At 49.3% G+C, this 21,704-nt stretch overlaps 8 protein-coding genes across 8 annotated transcripts; 4 read left to right on the top strand and 4 right to left on the bottom strand.

Annotated features, from left to right (window-relative positions):
• Positions 1–807: 807 nt before the first annotated feature.
• L3040_006719 (uncharacterized protein) lies at positions 808–1,960 on the top strand (the record flags this gene model as incomplete). The annotated part of the gene is made up of 3 exons (XM_066154220.1): positions 808–877; positions 1,198–1,628; positions 1,712–1,960. The coding sequence occupies 3 exons, from the start codon at positions 808–810 to the stop codon at positions 1,958–1,960; spliced, it is 750 nt and encodes a 249-aa protein (XP_066011196.1).
• A 469-nt stretch (positions 1,961–2,429) lies between these two features.
• L3040_006718 (uncharacterized protein) lies at positions 2,430–4,189 on the bottom strand (the record flags this gene model as incomplete). The annotated part of the gene is made up of 4 exons (XM_007292284.2): positions 2,430–2,902; positions 2,992–3,228; positions 3,285–3,969; positions 4,022–4,189. 4 exons carry the CDS (start codon positions 4,187–4,189, stop codon positions 2,430–2,432), a joined length of 1,563 nt encoding a protein of 520 aa, XP_007292346.2.
• A 2,587-nt stretch (positions 4,190–6,776) lies between these two features.
• Positions 6,777–8,979, bottom strand: L3040_006717 (uncharacterized protein; the record flags this gene model as incomplete). Its single annotated transcript, XM_066154219.1, has 6 exons — positions 6,777–7,403; positions 7,545–7,679; positions 7,780–8,086; positions 8,189–8,292; positions 8,392–8,582; positions 8,634–8,979. 6 exons carry the CDS (start codon positions 8,977–8,979, stop codon positions 6,777–6,779), a joined length of 1,710 nt encoding a protein of 569 aa, XP_066011195.1.
• A 2,042-nt stretch (positions 8,980–11,021) lies between these two features.
• On the bottom strand, positions 11,022–11,612 carry L3040_006716 (uncharacterized protein; the record flags this gene model as incomplete). Its single annotated transcript, XM_007292282.1, has 3 exons — positions 11,022–11,266; positions 11,318–11,379; positions 11,428–11,612. 3 exons carry the CDS (start codon positions 11,610–11,612, stop codon positions 11,022–11,024), a joined length of 492 nt encoding a protein of 163 aa, XP_007292344.1.
• A 167-nt stretch (positions 11,613–11,779) lies between these two features.
• Positions 11,780–12,236, top strand: L3040_006715 (mitochondrial 54S ribosomal protein mL60; the record flags this gene model as incomplete). Its single annotated transcript, XM_007292281.1, has 3 exons — positions 11,780–11,829; positions 11,899–12,128; positions 12,184–12,236. The coding sequence occupies 3 exons, from the start codon at positions 11,780–11,782 to the stop codon at positions 12,234–12,236; spliced, it is 333 nt and encodes a 110-aa protein (XP_007292343.1).
• Positions 12,237–12,487: 251 nt separating this feature from the next.
• Positions 12,488–13,159, bottom strand: L3040_006714 (uncharacterized protein; the record flags this gene model as incomplete). The annotated part of the gene is made up of 3 exons (XM_007292280.1): positions 12,488–12,854; positions 12,919–13,022; positions 13,094–13,159. 3 exons carry the CDS (start codon positions 13,157–13,159, stop codon positions 12,488–12,490), a joined length of 537 nt encoding a protein of 178 aa, XP_007292342.1.
• Positions 13,160–13,400: 241 nt separating this feature from the next.
• Positions 13,401–16,109, top strand: L3040_006713 (uncharacterized protein; the record flags this gene model as incomplete). The annotated part of the gene is made up of 2 exons (XM_007292279.1): positions 13,401–13,745; positions 13,800–16,109. The coding sequence occupies 2 exons, from the start codon at positions 13,401–13,403 to the stop codon at positions 16,107–16,109; spliced, it is 2,655 nt and encodes an 884-aa protein (XP_007292341.1).
• Positions 16,110–17,556: 1,447 nt separating this feature from the next.
• Positions 17,557–19,423, top strand: L3040_006712 (uncharacterized protein; the record flags this gene model as incomplete). Its single annotated transcript, XM_007292278.1, has 2 exons — positions 17,557–18,094; positions 18,168–19,423. 2 exons carry the CDS (start codon positions 17,557–17,559, stop codon positions 19,421–19,423), a joined length of 1,794 nt encoding a protein of 597 aa, XP_007292340.1.
• Positions 19,424–21,704: the final 2,281 nt, after the last annotated feature.

Below are 21,704 nucleotides of genomic sequence, written 5' to 3'. Positions count from 1 at the left end.
CATGGAAATCATACGGGGAGCCGTGGTATGTATGGGTAAAAGTTGTGAGTGAGGTCAACCAACTCCTACTACTATTAGATCGAATGCAAAAAATGTTAAAAACAGAAAAAAGTAGGAATTTCCAGCAAAAATCGACTGGAAGCTCAATTCATAATTGTATATGATGGTATGAGGTTCCAGTCTACAAACCTAATTGAATAGGTTTTTCGTTTTTATCAACAGGTGTACTTGGAAGCGGCCAGCGGCTCATAGCCACTAAACCACCATGCCATTCCTCGCAGTTGATACAAGTGGATGGGAGTTCGCTTCTATAGAGTAGAGGTAAAAATTTTTTGGGGTGTGTGTGGGAAGAGGGAAGAGGGAAGAGGGAAGGGAATTACAGGCATTGCGTTTCGATACTTTACTTATTTATTTACTTAGACTAGATGGAGTTACAATATCTGCTGGTGGTGGTGAGGAATAAAATGAGATAGGGAGGATGAAGGTTTGGATTAACGACTATAAGGGGTGATCGTGATAGGGGACGTATCCGTACTCTGTATATAGATATATATTCATTTGAAGCTTGATGTGTATAAGCCCCGTTGATGAAAGGGAAATCCGAAAACTTCTTAAAGAAGAGGAACGATGTCAGATACAGATAGCATCCTAGGCCAACGAATGCCACCGACGCCGTCGTCCACGATGCCCTCGCGGAAAAAACGCGAGAGACGACGATGATTCTACGAGGTCTTTCTTTTTGTAAGTTGCTGACTGTGGGTTGCGAATTTCTCGGAGATTCCAAAGCACATATTTACCGCCCCGAACATGAGCAACATAAAGTTGATCCCCGCCGCTGAGCGACTTCGAAACGCTCTCCTGCGATCACTCGAGCCAGGTAGCCGCGGGCTCAGGGCTCGCCGTGATTTTCCCAAGAACCGAAGAGTGGGCCGAGAATCTATACCTCATCAATCACAGGAAAAGACATCGACAACGGAAGTTTCGGTACCATGTGCTGGAATCGCAGGTCGCCACGCGAACAGAGAGCTTCCATGCAAGAGCATCTTGCAGACGGACCGGCGTGCCGTCGTGGATGGCCGACACAACTGAGAGACATAACGCAGAGGGAGACAGACGACTGACTTCAATGTCAAGTGGACTGAACGTGACGAGCCCTGGGCCCAACTCCCTGATCAACACATCCTGACCCGGATGAAGGCTTCAAGAACGCCTCACACGAGGCAAAGTCTTCGGGATTTCTGGAAGTTAGACACGGTTTTCTACCAGACTCTTCACTCTCTTCCGTCCCTCGGAATGGAAGCAATGGCCTATCAGGAAACAGCAGTTTCGTTGACGAAGAAGACGAAAGAGCCGTCAAGACGGTGATTGACGATCTGTTGAAGGAGGGGGGCATGAGTGAGCACGACCAATTCAGATATGACTACACTTCCCACAAGCTCAATCGCGATTCCGAAGCTGCCGGTCCCCAAACATACATTGGATGGCTATACCTTTGGTGCTCGAAGCTTCCCAGCTATACCCGGACGGACAACTACGGCAGCGACCGCGGCTACATCTCTTGGTGCCTCGATGCCTATCGTCTGAGACCCATAGTTTGCCTGCATATGATCGAGTCTCTCTGGACCAGTGTACGGAGAAGACAGCGTCCGTCTGATTCTTGCCATCTCGCGCCGGATCCCCCGCAAAGAAGTGCTAATTAATAACCCCCCAGGCGGCCTGCATCTATACACAGTCGTGCCGGTCACCACTGGGGCTGCAGCAGAAGAAGGACGCCGGCCGTCCGACCCACACACCGTTCCTGTCGAGAGATAACAGCCACAGTAGCAAGACGAGATGGTTAACCTCAGCGGCGGCGCCAGACGGTGAGAGCAGTAGTCTCAGCGTTGGCCCTCCAGCACATGCCATCGTTACTGATGGAGGCATTCGAGAATGGATCAGCCTTTTGCGTACCTGCATGTAGTAGAACACCACTTAATCTTCGCGGATTATTTCTTTCTGACGTACTACTCGGCTTGTTTCTTCTTAAGGCGGAGTACTATTGCATATATTGCAACCAAAATTGAAATATAAGACCTATGAATAAATAGTATGAAGTCAGTCCCGATCCAAGGGGGGTTTTTTAGGGGTTTTTTTTTCACATAGTGATTTGCATGTGCCTGTATATGCTTCGATGCTTCTAGTGCGAAATGGGATCACAACATTCTATCAAAATCACGCCGATATTGATTGACTTTCACGTGGGAAATTGGGAAGATATAACAATCCTCGCTAACCAGTTACATAAAGAAGGCCTTGAACGCCAGTGTAGGGCTAAAACGGCATGCACAACAAGTTTCTAACGTAGCCTCTAATCCAGCGAGTGACTGATTAGAGAAATCCATTCTTTCATCGCTCATCGCTCAGAAAGGGCCCCGTTCTTCTTCGTCCTGCTACCTCGTCGTCCTTCTCCTGAATTCCATCTCGGCTTGTGTATGAGGCATACAAGCAAGACCAGTATACCGGTTTCGCGGCCTCTTCTCCACACCCCCCTCCCCACCAACATCGCCCTTGAGCCTGAAGTCCCAGCTCCGGAGCAGCTCGATCACAACGAACTTGATCTCGTTACCGGCGAAGAAGCGGCCGGGGCACGCATGGCTCCCGTGGCCGAAGCTGAGCGAGTCCGGGGACGTCGTGACGTACTGGTGCTTGTTCTCGTTACCGGCGACCTGGCGCATATGGTAGAAGCGGAGCCCGTCGAACTCGTTCAGGGGCCGCCAGCTGGGGTTCTGGGCCGGGTCGAAGGTGGGCGACGTGGTCGATCGCTGGATGGCCCACGTCCCGAATCCGATGAAGGTGCCTTTGGGAAGCGTGTGCCCGGTTGAGAGGGTGAGGGCCTTGGCCGTGACGATTCGATTGCCACTTACTAGACGGGACATGGTGTGAGCAAACTTATCGAGAACCCTTTTTCTTTCTTTCTTTTTTGGGGGGGGTATTAACGTGTGTGTGACTTACCCAGTCCGGGAGGAGTCAGCCGTTGGCTTTCTTTGAGGAAACTGTCGAGCTTCCACAGCTTAGGTATGCTTGATTTCTTGAGCTTCATGAATCCGTCGCCGTCGAGATCGTAGCCGTCCTCGTCGAGGACTTGCTGGATCTCCTCTCGCAGCGGCTGGATGTATTCAGGGTACGTTGCCAAGTCGTAGATAGCAGCCGTCGTAGCCATCGAGGTGGTGTGAATTGCTGCAAACGTGACTAGATGTCGCTCATTAGCGAGTTACCCGTTTTTCGAGTGTGAGAGTGTAGCTTACGACCCATCTGATTGTTCGCTAGGACCGATGCATCCCGGCGCTTGTTCTCGGGCGTGTGCTTGAGAATCCACGAGATCATGGTCCCTTGCTCGTCTTCTGTATCATCGCGATGGATCTTCTCGTTCTGCTCTTTTGCCATCTGAGCATCCAGAATTGGCTTCATGAGCTCCGATCCTCGGACTCTGAGTTTCTTCAACTTTTGCAGCTCAGGCACGAAAGGAGCGACAATTGATCGCAGAAATGCTGGATAGGCGATGATGGCGTCCCTAGCTAGCATTGTGTAGTAGGTGTACTCAACACTAGTCTGTATCCATTCCTCTTGTCGACTCAGAGGGCGACCTACGAAGACGCGGCCGCTGAGGAGAGCAACGATACGAGTTAACTTTCCGTAGATGCTTATCGGGGTCCAATCTTCGCAAGCTCCAAACTCCTGATCGAATCCGTACACAATTTCATCTTGGAGATCGTCCAGAGTGCTTGCAAGGTTTCTAGTAAGATCGTGTTTTATAGCTCGAGTGACTGGCTGGGACGGCCCGATACCGGTATGATCTTCCGCCATTGATATCCTGATCTCTTCCGCGAATGACGCCTGGTCTTCCGGGAGGTTCCTGACCTCGTTGATGACCGATCTGGGCAGAATGACAATTGGAGATTTTGATTGAATGATGAAAGGGCTATCTGGATACTAGTGGAAATTCAGTAGAGCTACTTCTTTCTGATTACCTGATAATACTCACTCTTTCACTACCTTCAATCAGGGCTTGTCGCTGATCACCGGCACCCGGGACCACGACGACGGGTAGATCAAGCTTCTTGGCGCGGGCTAAGAGGAACCTGACAACAGAGACAATAATGAGGAATCCAGCAGCACTCAATAGCAGAGGAGAGTTGAATGCCGAAATCATTTTGATCCCCGAGGGTGCCATTGTCAGACTTTGAAAAAGCGATATATGGTTGGTTCTGTTTGAAGCTTTGTCCTTCACTTTGATATCTCACTGAAGATTCGTGTGGATATTTGGGAGGTCACTAAACTTCAATACACGCGCAACAGACATACCAGCGAGAGAGTATATATATGTAAATATAGAGTAATAACGATCGAAGAAAACCTGAGCTCAGCTTAATGCCGAGTCTCTCCAATTGAAACAGGAAAGACTTACCGCATTGCTCCCAGCACATCGACGTTCCCCTGTCGAGGATCACCAAGACCGACAGAGAATAGCTGAGAGAATAGCTGACAGAGACGAATGACAGAAGAAAAAACCGACAGAGCAACTTCTAGCCGATTCCCATTGCCTCTTCTCATTCGTCAAGCTGGCCGGCAACGAGTCATAGCTCGCTTCCGTCGCACATCTGTAACGATGAGACGGCAATCCCGCCATTCCGAGTTGGTATCATTGACAGTCGACCAAATATTTGTGTAACTACTGTAAGAGATTAAAATGTGAATACGATAATACGACAACGATGTGCCCTTTCTTTGAAGTGCCGGAAGGGTCCTTGCCGGCATTGTGCATCAAGGGGCTCGCTAAGGGGTACGAAATGCTGCGCTATAAAGTAATATAGGTGTGCTACCCTGCGCTCTGTAGCATAATTCTTCAATGCGAATTACATCGTAAGATTTAAAGTCGTATCTTATTATCATGCCACCTCCAAAAACACATGTGATTCTTATCTTAGGCGCCGGCGGCGTCTGGTAAATCGCGGCATTGGGAAGATAGGACTTGAACTTCCAAAACGTTCTCGTAACGTTAATGCATTGAGTTCCTTTGTTAAAAATCGTTAGGCACCTCTTCCGAGAACGAAGTTTCGTTATTTTTGAAGCTCGTCGGTTCAATTCTCGAAGTTCAGCCAAGATGTAGTGTCAACCTTCACTTGTTTATCTAATCCGAAGATCACCTGTTTGATATTGTGGTGTAAGTCAAAGTTGAGCGATTCATCAAGTTTAATACAGTTTGTAAAAGGTTGAACAATGAAATTAAGGTCTGTAGGGTAAGGCAAAACGGAGCCTAGGAGACAGAACTGCAAGCCTCTAAGAATCGAAACTGCTACTTTTTTGATTACGATTTCCTAGGTCAGCTTCCAAGAGGTTTCAATTCCAGAATACCTCGTACCAGACGCCAATTTTTTTTATCTGGGCTGGCAACCGAAAACACCTTGGAAAAGTAGATCTAGGAAGAGTTACCAGACGGGCCTTAGAGTTAAATTATGCACAGGCTCGGCAGCTCTTATCACAAAATTTCCGGTCGATCTTAGCGACTTGTGAACCTAAACCCGACGACAGACAGTCAGAGTCGGCTCGGAACGTCAACCCATCCATCTATCTTATCCATCATTTCATTCTCCAGTCCGGTCTAGTCCAGCAGCCCGCCCGAAGGTTCTGCGTCACGAAGACGAATACGAATGGTCCTCATCAGGAGGTAAATCTGTACGCCCGCGGCGTATTGATGTTGGACAAGGAAGCCGCCGGAAGATGCAGCTCCGTACAACAAGCTATGCTAGCTATTGAACTTTCATTAAGCTCAAGTAATAGCTGATCATAGTATGTCCTCTGCTTGTCCCAAGATCGAACAGGTCTATCTTCCGTGTACCACGTAGCTATGATATGGAAACTCCTCACCCCGTCCCCCACCCCCACTTCTTTTTTTTTCGCAACCTTCAGCGATCCAAGATGAGTATACGTATCCAAGCAAATCCTCGACCCCTATTATCACTCCTTCAGTCAGTAATCCATCCGTCTAACAATTTGGAAAAAGACATTTGTCCAGCTAGCAATGCCTCCCACGAGCTGCGTGTTTGAGCAGTTCCAGATTTATCCTAGTGTCAAGAATCTCGCTACCTGCAGCACCAGATCCGCGCTCACAACTACCTAACTTTAATAATAATTAGTAACTGCCCGGCGAATCTCGATTCTCTACACCGCTCTATTTCGCAGCTGACTGTCGGTTTTTCAGCTTGCGTTAGCAGATAATTTCAATAAGAAATGTTCCTCACGATGCTCTGAGAGTGTACCGCTATGCGCCATGCTTGAGGATAAAAAACAATATCGTGCTCGCCGCCTCTGGAAGCTGATATGCCGTTTATTCAATTCTATGCTTTTATTCCTCAACGAGCATATTTCGAGCTGCAGGAAACCTGTAGGAATATGAAGAGCTATCTATCGCTCGGCAGGAAGCCATCGAAGTGTCAGGGATGAATGGCGTGAGTGAAGGAATGGCGTGAGGAAAGCTTTGGTTGACAGGGTTGTGGAAGAGTTGTCAAGCAAGCAATATCGTTCGGGATTCATGGAGCCTATGATTTTGAGTCATTTGACCTATGAATGAGGCTCCAAGCGATGATGTTTGGAATATATTCAATCTGATAGTAATACAAGAACGGAGAATCAGGATCTAGAAATGGCACCAAAAGTGGACCGAGGCTCGATAGTTTCCGAATAGCCACTTCGAAATGTGATCCCTCCAAGATATCTAACCATCTATCGGATTCCAAAGCTTACATGTCCTCTTTGATTAAGTCGGCAGCCTTCTCTGCGACAGCGTACAAGGTAGAAGTCAGATGCCCGCAGACCTGGAAAGGTAGCACCCCAGCGTCTACAACTCTGACATTCTCCGTCCCATACACAACCAGTCTATCGCTCACGACTCCTCCAATATTCTTTGACATCATCGCAGTCGTTCCGACGGGGTGGTAATTACTCCTGTAAGTATTCTTGATCCAGGTAGCGAGGGTAGCATCATCGGCATCCTCAGCCAGGACATCAAAACCAGGAGAGATCTCTCCGGTGATGATGGAGGCCAGAGGCTCCGCTTTGGAGATGGTGTTGCGGATATACTTTCCGGACGCAACCTGGATGTCGGTATCGAAGTCGAGCATGAAGAAGTTGGGGTTGATGGTGGGCATGTCGCTTGGAGAGGCGGAGTTGATGTGGATGCTCCCTCGCGAGAAGGGGAGAAGCGACCAGAATGACATGTCTACAATAGAGCCGGTGACTGAGTTGAATACCTCGAGGAGGGGAACGCTGGAGTTGAAGATCAAGTTGTATTGAATGTTGAAGAAGGCTAACAAATCGACCTCTGCAACGACGTAGTTGTTCGCCTTAGCGACAGTCGCAGCGTAGGACTAAAGCGAGCTTTGGATCAGTACTGTATTTGGTGTGACAGTAGAAAAACAGTCGGAGTCTGGAAGGAACCTATGGAAAGATTTCACAAGTGCCACTCACAACTCCTAAGAACAGGTATGGATAATTTAGGGGCTACTTACTGGAATCTTAGCAGCCACAGATGCCGCGAATGTAGAATAATTGGCACCAAACATGTCTTTTGCTGTAGGGTACGAAATATATGAGTCTGAGCCCGTGAGATTCAAGTTAACTCCGAAGGTAAAGCCGTTGTTCACCTACACCAGGGAGTCAGTAAATGTTTTCGTGTTTTCGAAGATGCTTTAAGGCATGCAACAGCTGAAGCCAAATTGCCCTCTGTTATGGGGTTTAGCCTACCTGGTCTTGGAGGTTCTCGCCAACGGTCAGAAGTTCCACAACAACTTCAATGCCTAGTGGTTGGAGAATCCTGGGGTTACCAACGCCAGAGAGCTCAAGGAGGGCTGAAGATCGGACAGCACCGGCTGAGAGGATCACTTCTTTTCTGGCGTAGATTGTGGCAATCGTTCCATTTGCAGTAGTGACCTCGACGCCTTCAGCAACTGCACAACCGCCTGTAGCCTTGGCGCTTTTCTTCCAAACAATCTTGTTGCCCAGAGTGTTAGGGTACAAGACGAGGTTGGTACGGTTGACAAATGGCCAATAGCTGCATTGTTTGGTCAGTAATAGTTCGATGGTCATATTATCAAATATTCCGGGGATACTCATAACACTTAAATTAAAGAAAGGCCTTTGCTAGTCAACATACTATGCTCTTGCTGCATCTTCTCGAACATTTGCAGTCTGATCAATGGTTCTCGGTGCGCTAGTGATACCATGCATCTTGCCACCGTTGACATCGTTATTCCAAGGCTGTCCGATACTGAAGTATGTCTCGTTGATAGTACTTTGGATAGTGCCGTTGATGGTACTTTGGATAGTACCATTGTTGATGCCGTTTGGATAACCAACCTTAACGGGTCCAGTGAAGCCATGGTACGAGGGGTTGTGGGTAATTCCGGCTGCTACTTGGAAGGGTGCTGGAGTTTGAAACTGCTCAGATTTGATGAAGTAGGGTAGCAGGCCTTCCCAGTTCCATCCCGAGTTACCGAGTGCCTCCCAGGCATCAATTTGAACGTCTTCAGCACGAGTGTATGCCATTCCTAATTCGTTTGTTCAGCCGTTGGAATACTCGTAGAATATGGCTTTCCTACCATTGATTGTGCTAGTTCCCCCAATTGCCTTCGCCGCTCTGACGGTTTGAGGCGCTCCATTGGCGTATGTCTGATTGACAGTCTGGTATTGGTAATCGATATCCGTGCCAAAAGCAAGTCCATATCCCCCGATGTCAGTTACATTCGCATTGTCAACAACCGAGCTTCCAGCCTCAATCACAGCTACAGTGACATCGTAAAGTTCAGTGAGGCGATTCGCAACAGTCAGTCCACTGGTACCTGCACCTACGATCACATAATCGTAGGTCAACCCATTGGTAGGTCGCCCTTGAGTAGAGGCGAGGAGAGAGAGGAGATGGACGAAGGAGGTGAATGAAGGAGCCATCGTGGAAGATTGAAGACAGTACTAGCAATGACCCGGATACCGTCAGAAGAAAGTGACCGAAACTCATTATATACCAATAGAATAGCAAGAATAGCAAAGACGGACAACCTGGGAATGACATCAGGCCCCGGGTGGGCCAGATGTTCGGGTGGATCATACAATTTGTTGACATCCCAAAAGAGCGTCTCCGAAAAAAATAAATTTATCAGCACTGACGACAAATTGATCGACCACTCCATTGAATCAGAAGATTTTCGGTCCTATTTCAATTTCCAAGGATACAACGTGAAATTGCAAAGCCAATTTTAACGGACCCGGCGCCCACTGCAAGCAGGTCTTGTTGCTATTTGCCACAGAGAGTAAAACTCGAGCAACTGTGAACAAGATGTGGTCCTTTTGATCTGATCTACAAGCTTTTCTCCTAGCCGAGACACTCCCACGGAAGGATTATCAGGGACTCCAACGGAAGGATCATCCACCCACCGCGGCTTGTTTGCCTTACTGTATGCTTAGTGATGGACTGTGGATCTCTGTCTTCACGGCCGCGTTGCGGGTCTGTAAATGTTGGTTGATAAACGTGACAAAGACATTGCCAAGCTGCTTGAAAGTAAGTAGCAATCTTGATCGCAAGAAGTAACATCCGGTCAGACCTGAATCAAAACGTAACATGCAGCCCCCAGTCTATGAGCGACTCTTGCGGCTGCGAGGAATAAAAGTTGCTCAGGTCAGTCCGCAGGTATTCGAACAGTACGAAGTATATCGAAAGGCCTGTAGGCAGAAATCAATATAATAGCACTGAAGTCGAGCAAAATAGCTCATCGGGCCTTGGTTGTATAATCTGTTGTGGCTAATAAAGCGGATTGGTTTATTATGCTGAACTATCCTTTTCAAGCGAGATCCAAGAGGGGCAGGAGCTCTGAGAATTAACGCGTCCGTCCTGTAAGGCTCGGAGATTAAGCTCAAGAGAAAAATTAATATTTTTACACAGAGATCAACACCTACACATGACTCAAACGTAGCATTGTCGCGGGTGTCCGCATAGTTTGCAGCTATTATCGTCAAATCGGAGACCGAACTTCTTCCAATTTATTTTCCCGTCGCAAGCAAGCGGACGTACTCCAGACCTTTTGTCCTTGCAATAGGAAAGGTTGCAAGGAAGTACGCGCTTGAAGCTGGCTGCTCCTGTTTTCCGGAGCTTGAAGCCGGTTGGTTGCTCTTGCCATAATTCTGTCTCTTGCATTCGATGCTTAGGTTCAGAATTATCCACAAACACTCCAGGCGACTCGAAATGAAGACATAGCAATGTGGTAAGCTCTGCCCTGGCTTGTGATGATTGCTGGTGCTTTCTCTTCAGGCGGGTAACAAGAGTGAGGTTTCGGGAAGGAAATGAGGTGGCCCCAAATGGATACTCCATGCTTTTGCTACTCGAAAATATATATTGTAAATATGGGGACAGTACCGTGAGTATCGAAAAGCAGGAGGAAAAAGTTGGTTTCTATTCCGTTCCTTGCTCAAAATAATATAAAGACAACTTTCTAACACCACAAAGGCATTGCGGTGCGAGCTAGTGGGCTAGTGGCAAGGCGACGGAATGTAAACAAGCCTCCTCTCTACCAGTTGTGCCCGGGTGGCGCCTATTTCAATTGTTATCCCGGCAAATTTTTGCATCGAGTTCTCGACTTTCTCCTGTAATATGCTGGATTTTGAGATCTCTCCGAATCCCCCAAGTCCCAAATTGCAGCATCAAGCACATGCTTGAGTCCCGTCCAGCATCTGCTATCTCAGGTCACCATCAACGCAATCTCCTATACTGGATGGTGGCCATCCTTGACCTGCATTCAAAGATGCTCATCTTGGAGACAGACGCGCTCGGTGGTACCCATATCCGTTTCAATTTGCCCCGGATTTTCCTCTGGCGGCTTGAATTTCTTGCTTTTTGAGCATCGACTACAAAGCAGTATTCGTCGAAACCAGATGTTTGGGCGGATCTTCTAGCATTGCCGGAATTATGCGTTCGATCCAGATGTTCAACAAGCCCCTTTTCACAAATATTTCTTCCCAGCAGCAGCGACTCGACCCTTAAAGAACGGACTCTTGACCTCCATGTTGACCTGGTAAAACGGATTCATTATCGTCTTGACCCAACTCTCGTAGACTTCCGTAAAGAACTGCTTGATAGCTTCCTCTGTCTGGGGGGACGTCGGGTTCGCGGCGATTGATGTACTTGCACGGCTCGTAGTCGTGGCGGCAGGTTGAGATGGGGCATGGAGTAGGAGGAACTTGACATCTATGCCGTAGTCAGCATTATTCGCCGCTGGTGTAGTAGTTGTGCCCTTACTTCCACCCGTCATGAAGCAAGAGACGTAATTGTTGTAGAAACGGTCGATGCACTTCAGGTACCTGGTAACTGTCAATATAAAGTCCAGTCAGCCACAGTGGAGATCGTACATTTGCCCAGTTCCCCATTGCACCTCCTCCACGATATCCAGACTGCTGTGCACAATGAACTGGTTTACATGACGTGCCTGTTCCGCAAACCTAGCAATCCCATCACCGCCCTGCTTCGCCGTACCAAATTCATATTCAAACAGAGGGTTATCTTGCGTACCAACAATGGCAAAGTAATAAGACATCTTGACTGACTGTCTGTAGAGAGGTTGAAGTTGTGATGGGAGGCTTGATTCGATTCCCTCCTGTTCCTTGCAGGGAATGCGGCTGATCCCACACGAAAGGGCTTGGCGTCGAGAATTCGTGATCAGCTTCAACGTTGGATTGTCCAGAGGCAACCGACAACACCACCATGTTCGGAGCTTTCAGACCCACCAATTCGTTATGCTCGGGATTGCTCTGGTAAATCATCAACCGTTTAGTATTTTCTGCGCATCTTGTCTTCTAATGCTGACGGCAATTGGTCTACAGGAAGATCCCATGGCGCCTCTCCAAATTTCAAAAAGCGCGACAACGGAAACGCCTACGAGCAGTTGATACAGTCGTGGCAGTAGTGGACAAAGCACTGGCAAAGCAGGGAATTACAACGAAGGCTGTGGAGAGATGGAAGGACGAAATGCCTATTGAGCAGGAGATGTTGCCGAAAGACAAATACACGATATTCGACCGAAAGGAGAAGAAATACAGGAAGAGCATCAGAAGTGAGTATTTCCTGTACGGGAAGCGTGTTCGAGTCTACTGACGATCCACCTGCAGAGCTTCCAAAATGGACAAGAGTTTCGCAAAGAGTCAACCCACCTGGATACTGATGGAAGAGCAATGGTCGGGTGCAGAAGGACGAGTTTTTTGTTGCTTGTAAAGAGTACATATCCGGCGTTTGGGTTTCGTGTACACTAGGCAGAAGGGACTTGACATGGAAGATCCAATGCCAATCAGGTCAACTCCGAAAGCATTGCTGCTTACCCCAATTCCATCTTCAGCTGGCCCTGAAGACGCATCTGATGTTCCATTTCCCAAGGCGCCATTCAACGCCTGTAGAACTACAAAAAGACAGTGCAACCTATCTACCCTTACCGTACTCCTCTTCCTCCTTGACTCTTTCCGCTTGAATGGCACGGCCGAGACCTCCTCTTCCTTCATCATACTCCTCCCGGTACTCGTCGCGCACTTGGCCACCAGACTTTCCCCTTCCATACTGTCTTCCCTCTTGAAATCCAGGATCCAGGTCCGTCCGAATGATGCGCTCGTCAAGCTTAGTGCCTCCAATATACTTCATGCAATCCAGCGCGTCCTGGTGGGTGTAATACTCCACAAAACAGAAACCGCATGGCGTCTTGCTGAACCTATCCAGCCCCATGATCAACCGCTTTATCTCCCCACACTTTGAAAAGAGTTCGTGGATCTGTTCTTCAGTCGTGTAGAAGGATCTGACGCGCCGTATTAGATCTGCTCTCGAACTCAATATCCCCATGCATAATCAGCCAGACGTACAGATTTCCCACGTAGAGGGTGGTGGCGTCTTTCAAGGGGTCCTCAGCTGGCTCTTCTGGCGTGCGGTCTCGATCATCGTCTCTGCTGTAATTGCGCTTCTTGTTCTAGAGATGAAGTGGTCAACACGGATGGCTTCTCTACTTTGCTCGAAGTGCAAGGCCTTATAAATACATACTCTGCTCTGATAGTAAGCACTTGGCTTGTCAAGCCTATCTACCGTATTTCGTACCGCTCCAGGCATTTTTCGTTGTTTTGTTTCCGCGTATCCACCCTTCTCGTCGTGCATGAAAAAGTTGGATGGTCTCGCGACGCGCTAGCTCCAAGTTCCTACTTGTGAACCTCAAAAGCTACCTCAACTCTTTGTCAACAACGGACAAACTAGCAAACCTGAGCACGTCGCACCACAGCAGTGAATGACTCTTCAACTACGTATAAGAGCCTGCACAGCTTCGCAAGCTCTTCGCTGACCTCAAATATCCACTATGAAGCAAAAAATTGTCGGATGGACGCCGGCATGGCTCTCGAAGCCCAGCCCAGGCCATACTGTCTTCTCTGCGGCTGCCAAGAGTGCCGACTTCATTCCATCACAATCCAATGGGTTAAATCCCGCCAGCAAGAACACCGCGAAATCTGGACCCCGTCGGACGATTGCGCGTCGTGGTACAGAGGTCTTCGTAGCTGTTGGGAAGGAGATACGATGGGCGGATCTGGTCTACATGAAGGAAGCCTTCGAAGAGAAGGAGGGGAGCAAGAAGACTTTTTTGAACGGCAAACTGAGGGATAGTGTCGCCAGCCAGTATGAGGAGGACCACGCTCAAGGATACCGGGTACGTTCCTCTGAAAGTCACCCTTGGTAGAGAAATGCTGATTGATCATTCTAGACTATTAAAACCCAAGTCGCAGACGACATTCGCCAGCTTATAATTTCTCCCTATGGAAACTACCTCGCGATCCTCACTACACATACTGTCCACATTACGCTCTTACCCGAATCATCCCAGCTCACAGCTTCTGATACTGCGCCCTTGAAGTTGAAGTCCTATACGTTAGGTCCTACCACGCACGTCACATCGCAAGCGGGTATATCTTCAGCTCTATGGCACCCTTTGGGCGTTAATGGACTGTGTTTGGTGACTGTCACGCAAGATGCTGTGGTTCGGGTGTGGGAGCTGTCCTTGACAGACAGGTGGTCATTCGACAAGCCTACATTGGCTATTGACCTCAAGAAGTTGGCGGATGGTCAGTCTGTAGACCAGGACTTTGGTGCTTCAGTATCTGGTATGAGCAAGGGCTTTTCACCAGACTCATTTGAAATGGAGGTGGCATCAGCTTGCTTTGCAGGGAGGGGTAGCGGGGGATGGTCGCCCATGACCTTATGGGTTGCTATGAGAGAGGGCGACGTTTATGCGCTTTGTCCATTGCTCCCGGAGAAATGGTCGCCTCCTCCAACTCTCATACCCTCGCTATCTGTTTCGATCGTCGCAAAGGTCGCAGCCATGGAGGATGACCCAACGGTATCCCACAAGTCAAAAGTTCTTGCCCAGCAGCAACTTGCCTGGATGTCTGAAATTGATAACCAGGAGCCTATACCTGGCGAATCTCTACCCGGTGACCCCCCTGCGGAAGTGTACAGCCGGCCGTCCAATCCTGGAAAAACACCCAAATTGCAAGGCCCTTTTGACCTGGACCTGGCGGCGGATGATTCAGAGGAAGCTCTGGAGGATTTACTGAGTGACATTTATGTCATTGGAGGCAAGATCGACGCAGACCAGCTGATGTTCGGCGAGGAAGACGAGCTTGAAGTGGACGAAGTTGATCGAGAAGGGTTATCCGTTGGTGTTGTTTGCCTGCTCACTAACAGCGGCCGACTGTCTGTTTGTCTAGACATCGATGGCATCGAAGCACAGTGGCTACCTAAAAAGAAAACCAAAGCCCGGATAGCCCATGAGGAAGTTGATGTACCATCTCTACTTACGTTTGAGGTCTTGGAAACACTGAAAAAGGACGAGACGTGGGAAGGGGATTGGCCAGTCATCAGTCACGATGTGCTTTCCCGTTATGCATTCTACATTACAAGCAGCGGCACTGTCACCTATATCTCTCTTCAGCCTTGGGCATTTCGCCTCGATGCCGAGTTGAATGATGCTACAGCTGGCGCCGAATTCCGCATCGACCTGATGGCCAAGGCCGAAAATTCGACACGGCAGCGCGTTTATACACAAAAACCAATTGATCGCAATTCGCCCCTCGCCGCTTGCTCTTTGATCGACGACCCCGATCTTGGTTACTTCCTCCTAACAGCATCTCCGCGCGGACCGGTCTCGTTGAATTTTGAGTCTCGTTACGATAAGGCAGTAGAGGATTTTCGACGATCTCGATCACTCTCATCATCCTACGAGTCGGAGCCTGATAAACCTATGGTACTATGCCACCCGCGACCTGTGTATGAACCCTCGTACGTTCTCGGCGTGGACTCTGCATTGCCACAATTGCTCGAGAGGCTCGGGCACAGCAAATACAAACGATTGCTTAAAGAGCCTGTGCGGCTTTCACCTGCTACGTTGCAAATCATGGCGGAAGCACACAAGGTTCTGAGCGACGAGACCCATCGTATCGGAACCGCGGCTGCAGAATTGTTCCGACGCTGCACTCGCTTGCAGGTGGAGTTGAAGGAGCAGATCCAGAAGGCCAATGACGTTGCAGCGCGTGTAGAAGCAGTTACAGGCGAAGACGTTGATGATGGACCGGTGCTTTCTATCAACGACCGAATCGAGTCTAGAATCAGCGCTGCGACGGAGAGGCAGAAGAACCTAACCGAGCGAATTGAGGCGATCAAGAAGAAAACCAACAAGGGCACAAATCGAGAATTGAGTGACAGGGAGAAGGCTTGGGTTAGCGAAGTACAGTTGTTGGAGAGCAAGATATTTGGCAACGGTGAGAATGGGGATTCCGGAACGAGGAAGGTGAAAGAAGCATGGGAGAGATACGAAGAAGTCCGAGCACTGAAGGAAGAGCTTCTAGAGCAGATCGAAGATGCGACTGCAGAGGACGATATCCCCACAACGCCCAACTTGCAAGTCCCCTCAGAGATCCGGAAAGCAAAGATGGCTCAGATAATGGGGCTGCTGGATCGCGAAACTGCTATGGTCGAGGCGGCGAAAAACCGGTTGGAGCGGCTGAGTCTGTCTTGAAGAAGGACGTGGATGGGGATCCAATGTATCAGGGCTAAACACTAGGAATACCAACCAGCGGCTTTGGTTGTTGTGTAGTAATACCCACAGTTTTTGAACATCTACAACTTTTTTTGCGGGTTAAGAAATCGAACCCCTTGCCTTTGACGCCGACAGTCACTGATCCCTGCCTGCCTTTTTCTTGGTTGTCTCAGGGATGTGAAGGTAGCGGGCCGCTGGTTGTTGCAGTCAATCAAGGGATATATTTAAGTAGTACCGGTAGTAGTGTATGATTTTTAGGAATGGGCTAAACGTTGTCTGTTAGAGGCTTGTTGACTACCGAACCCTCCTCCTGTGATCTGGTACCAAATCGAATCGCTTCCGGCGCACTACCTACGCTGTTCTACCGGTATTCCCACTGGTCTCCCTGCACTGGATGTTCCTGAGAAGGCTGGCATGGCTCGTGCGTGCGTATTCGACTACCTAGGTATGCGACTCTGCCCTCCAAGAGACTTCATCCCAGGTAGTAGTAGCAGCGCAGCACCTTGAGCGAGTCGGGATGAACTTCTTGAATAGGGAACCCGGTCTCAAGTGTTCGAGTTTCAATCCCTTGAATTTGCATTGAATTCCAGTGCCTTCCTTGGAATGCACCGCCTTTTTTTTTTGGGCATTCTCGCAAGTTCTAACCGAGCAGCCAGCCATTATCTATTGATATCTCGGTACGTATTGACTTCTGGAGGAGGTTTCGCTAATTGAGGAACGTTACGCCATACTCTATACGTACAGAGTAAAGACTTGGTCTCACATTGAGTTTCCCAGGCCGAGCGGCGAGAAGGGGGCAGGGCAGGACAGGCCAGGGCCGGGCAAGGGCATGGCAGTTAAAAGTTAAGCGAAACCCCCTATTACTACGAAAGTGCTCAGATGCCAATATCTGCCCGGGCAGTCCTTTCGTAGGCCTTGTCTTTAGATGACACCCCAGGCCCTTCTTGTAACATACTTCAGCCGAGAAATAGATACCGGCTATGGCGCAGAGAACACCTCAATAGCAACAGCATTTTCAGTGCGCATACATTTTCAATGATTATGGATGCATGCATTTAGAAACTTTCGGAACCGGATAGGTACGTAGTAAATTGTCAAATCAAAAGTTAGTAATAAGTTATGATGCGTCTCGGTCTGGAATGCCTGGCGACGAAAGTTCAGATGTTCAGATCGACTCCCTAAAATAGCGCGCTAGAGCCTACTCCGTTGACAAGGCGGAAGTATGTTGTATCATATATCTGGAGCATAACTCTTGTGTTTCTCGTGTCCGTCTTGGCACTACTGTGGATTCTTGAACACCCTACCTAGTCGAGCTATGATTAAAATTGGACTGAATTCCAACGGTAGGAATGGGAATCGGCCACTGAAGAAGTAGCCTTTTACACTCCTTTTTATCATTCCCTCCTTCATCGTGTAAACATCCAAAATGGACGACGACAGAGCCAAAGAAGAAGTCTCGCTGCTGTCCGAGTTCTACACCGATGATGGTGACCACCACACACAATCACCCCCCACGCCGCCTCCGGACTTTGACATCAAAAATGAGGAAGGCGAACTCACACGAAGCCAGACTACAGTCGGCTCCGTGAAGTATCTACTCGGTCAAATCATACTTCTAATTAAGACTGCGCTGCTATCACTCGTCCCCAGCTTCATACCGCGATATGGCTCCACGGCAAGGGAACCTCTATCAGACAGGAGGCTGTCACCGACAGCATATCTAGATGGCTTACGAGGTATTGCATGCTTCGCGGTCTTCCTCGTTCATTTCGTCCACAACTGGTTTCCTGGCCTGAACCACACCTATGGCGCCTCGCCAGCCGATAATCACATCTTCCAAATGCCCATCATCCGCGTCATCATGGGGGGAGAAGCAGCTGTCTCGACATTCTTTGTGATCTCGGGATACGCCTTGTCGTATCGAGCGCTGAGCAAAATCCAGGAGGGCAATAAAGTCGAGTCTTGTAAGTCCAAGCAGAAGCTCATAGTCTCCTGTACAGGCTCCTCGGACACTTTGCTGACCACCTGACCATGAAGTGGATGTCCTATCCAGCTCCACTTTCCGAAGATGCATGCGAATCTATCTCCCCTGTGGTGTAAACACCTTCATTTGCATGCTCTTGCAGTACAACGGTTTGTTTACTCCAGACCCGTTGAAGTGGAACACCATTCCACCCCAATTGCCCACCTTCCTGGCCCAGCTGCAAGACTGGTGGAGCCATCAGATGGTGTTGATGTATCCTTTTCATGACGTGGAATCGGGCCCGTACTCGCCACCTTACAACGGTCACATGTGGACAATCCTGCTGGAAATCCGCGGGTCCTTCGTGGTATACGGGACCGTTCTCGCTGTCTCGAAACTCACTCCCTTTTGGAGGGCGGCGTGCTTGTTCGCTTTTGATTCCTACCTATGGTATATGGCCAAGTGGGATCTGTTCCTCTTTGTCAGTGGCATCATTCTTGCGAACTTGGATATTCCGCGACACGTCGCCGCTAAGCGGGGCAACCTTCCACCGGCGGTTCCGGAAGGCGAGGTTTACCTGCCCACCCACGAGCCGGGAATGGTCCAGATGACGATCGAGACGCCCAAGCATCATCATTTCCTCTCGAAAGTCATGCAATTCAAGCAAAAAAACTCGGCTGGCTTCCATCAAGTTACCGGTCCGATCTTCCTAGTTGTACGGATGTTTGCCCCTTACATACTCTTCATAGTCGCCCTCTGGCTCCTCTCCGTCCCCCACGTCCCTTTCGGTAACGACTTCCTGTTCTCCTTTGTGCCCGCAAGATACGCCACCATCCACGCCTTCTTTGGCAAAGAGAACGCCGCGATCCGAATCATCGGCTCCGTCATGCTCGCATTCTGCCTCTCCCTCTCGCCCGCCTCGCCGCCACGCAGCGACGCTCCCGAATCCGACGAGGCGCCGCCGCCGCCGAGCCTCTTCAGCCGCGTACTCGCCTCCTGCCGGAACTTCAACCTGCAGTGGCTCTTTACGAACGCCTTCTCGCAGTACCTCGGCCGCGTGTCCTTCGGCTTCTACCTCATGCACGGCCCGGTCCTCTTCTGCATCGGCACCAAGATCCTCACGCCGGCCGCGAACGCGTGGAACGCGAACCACGACGATCGCGCCTACCAGCTCAGCTTCGCGAAGGCGGTGGTGGTCAACACCATCTGTGTCTTCTTCGCAGCGGATTGGTTCGCCCGGGTGGTGGACGAGAGGTCGGTCAGGTGGGCATCGGCTGTGGCCAGGTTCATGTCTCGCAAGGCGAAGACCGTCGCTGCGTCCGGATCTTGAACTGTTTCCCTCCTTTTTTTTTCTTACACCTTTTTCGGCTTTTTCTCTCCGGAGAATAGGGCTAGTCCAATTCCAGTCAGGTATTGAACCACCTCACTACTCACTACCACACTCTCTCTGGGCTATTTGTGATGTGTGAACCCAGGAGAGAGAGAGAGCTCCCGGCCGGTCCGACTTGCCCGACAGCCCGGAATTTTTTTCCCTCTTTTTGTATCGAACTATAGTGGCTGGCTGTCTTTCTCGGGAGTCAAAAGTGCCTGCCTGGCTTTGTTCTTATATATAGATATAGAGAGCCGCAATAATTTCAATCATGATCATCCTCTACTGGAAAATCAACCACGTCCCCATATCCATTCCTTTCAAAATCATCCATCATTCTGGCACCTGCACCATAAGAACAAGCAACATGCGATTCCAAGTCTCGTCGTAGAACCATCCAACCCATCCCATCCCATCCTCCTGCGATGCGCCCATGGATGAGATACCTGCAACGCCGCATACACATATATACTATTTAGCGCCGGATCAGAGCACGCCGCGGAAAAAAAGTAGCTTTGGCATCATTCCAGCTTTTCTTCCTGCGGGAGCAGGGAGGGCGGTGGGCCGGAGCGGATATAGTTTCCCAAGCCTCGACATTACGTAGTGGGGTTCTGTGATTCGCATGCCTTAACCCAGCACCTGACGGAGTACGGAGTAAACTGAATGCCGCTCCATGTCAGCGCAGACTACTTTTTCCGTGCGCTGGCCGCCGGCCCCTGAAGGTGATCGGCTGCCGCCTCGTCCTTTGAAGTAAAATACTACTACGTACTACGTGGTAGCTGGGCTGGGACGAGCGTAGAGGCTGAACCGAAGCTGGGTTATTGCAAGGTCAGCTTTTGCTACGTACGTAGTACGTACTATCCCCCCGTAGGAATGAATATATATCGAAAGTAGTAGTGCTATAATTTTGCAAAGGCTCTTACTAGGGCTCGAACCAATAAACTTACTAGTAGTATATATCGATTCAACCTTGAAAAGTATTTCTAAGCAAGTATTTATTTCGTCTGTGCTATAGAGTTGATAGGGCGCTGAGCTATTGAGAAACTACCGCTCTACAATTTACTACAGGGCTGAACTGGGTCCGGCATTTAAATACCAAGGGGGATGGTGGTTGTAGTAAACCGCGAACTGATGTACGGAGAAATAAAAGGATAGCGTCTGGTCGGGTTCAGATTCGATTGATTGCGAGGTCTGAACGTGAGTGAAGCACGAGATAAAAGTATCGGCACGGGTAACGAATAGGAAGCGTGAAAGAGAGAGAGAAAGCAATCGTCTATATCACATGTAGAGCACGTAAGGACGGCTACGCTGCACAATATATACGTATCTCATACGAGTCCTTTCGTTGTTAAGACACGCGCTCTCATCGCTCGTAAATAGATTAACCAAGCGCCGCGTCTTTAAAGGCCTTCAAAATATAGAATACGTCGCCTTGCTTGATCGATATAGGTTTCCCTTGAGCGGCCTGAGAAATAGATCTGTATCTCGTCTCGATTATATTGATTGATTTGGATTCTCAATATGGGCGACATAAAGCGGCGGGTTGGTTCAAGTGGATTTGGGTAAGGTGAGGCATGCAAAAAACAAATCCACTTGGTGCGAGTCATGGGAAACAATCTCCCGTTTCCCAGCACCTCAAGCCCAGCCAGTCCTGACACCAGACACCAACCCTCTTAACCCAATTGCGAGTCGTGATTAGTTTTGTTCGTCCTTCGTTGCGCACTACTTAGGTACCGGTACCTAGGTAAAGGGGCTCCGCTCTGCTTGGCGCAGTCATATCAACAAAAGGGGATTCTCGCGCAAAGACAGCGAGATCTCAACAACCTCTCTCCCTCTCCCTGTATTACCGACCACCGATACTGCTACTATCACCTCACCAATTGTGCCACCCTCACCCAAGTGTCTACGGATGCCGTATATGGAACTTGGCACGAGGGAAAATGTCTGACACTTGGGAAATGCGTTGCAGTCAGCAAATCAATTGAGAGTTTAGAAGTCTCGTCCCCTCCCTGACAATGTTGAATAGCCAGTCCTATATAAACAAAAGTCACATCGACCCTTCGCTTTTGGCTCGAAGCCCTAGCATCTCTCTCCACCGCTTCCATCGCCTCCATCGCTTCCATCTCATCCCATAACCGCCCGTGCTTGGATCAAGAGAGTTGTTTGCAACTATTTTCAACGGGTTTTGTTGGGTCAAGGATCGCAGTTTTGAACTTCAGCGCTACACAAGACTTCGTTCGGT

The sequence above is a fragment of the Drepanopeziza brunnea genome, assembly GCF_022702325.1.
Source record: "Drepanopeziza brunnea f. sp. 'multigermtubi' strain 214-2 chromosome Unknown ctg11, whole genome shotgun sequence".
Lineage (NCBI taxonomy): Eukaryota > Fungi > Ascomycota > Leotiomycetes > Helotiales > Drepanopezizaceae > Drepanopeziza > Drepanopeziza brunnea.
The sequence above is the reverse complement of the archived record's forward strand: the minus strand, read 5'-3'. Positions and strand labels throughout refer to the sequence as shown.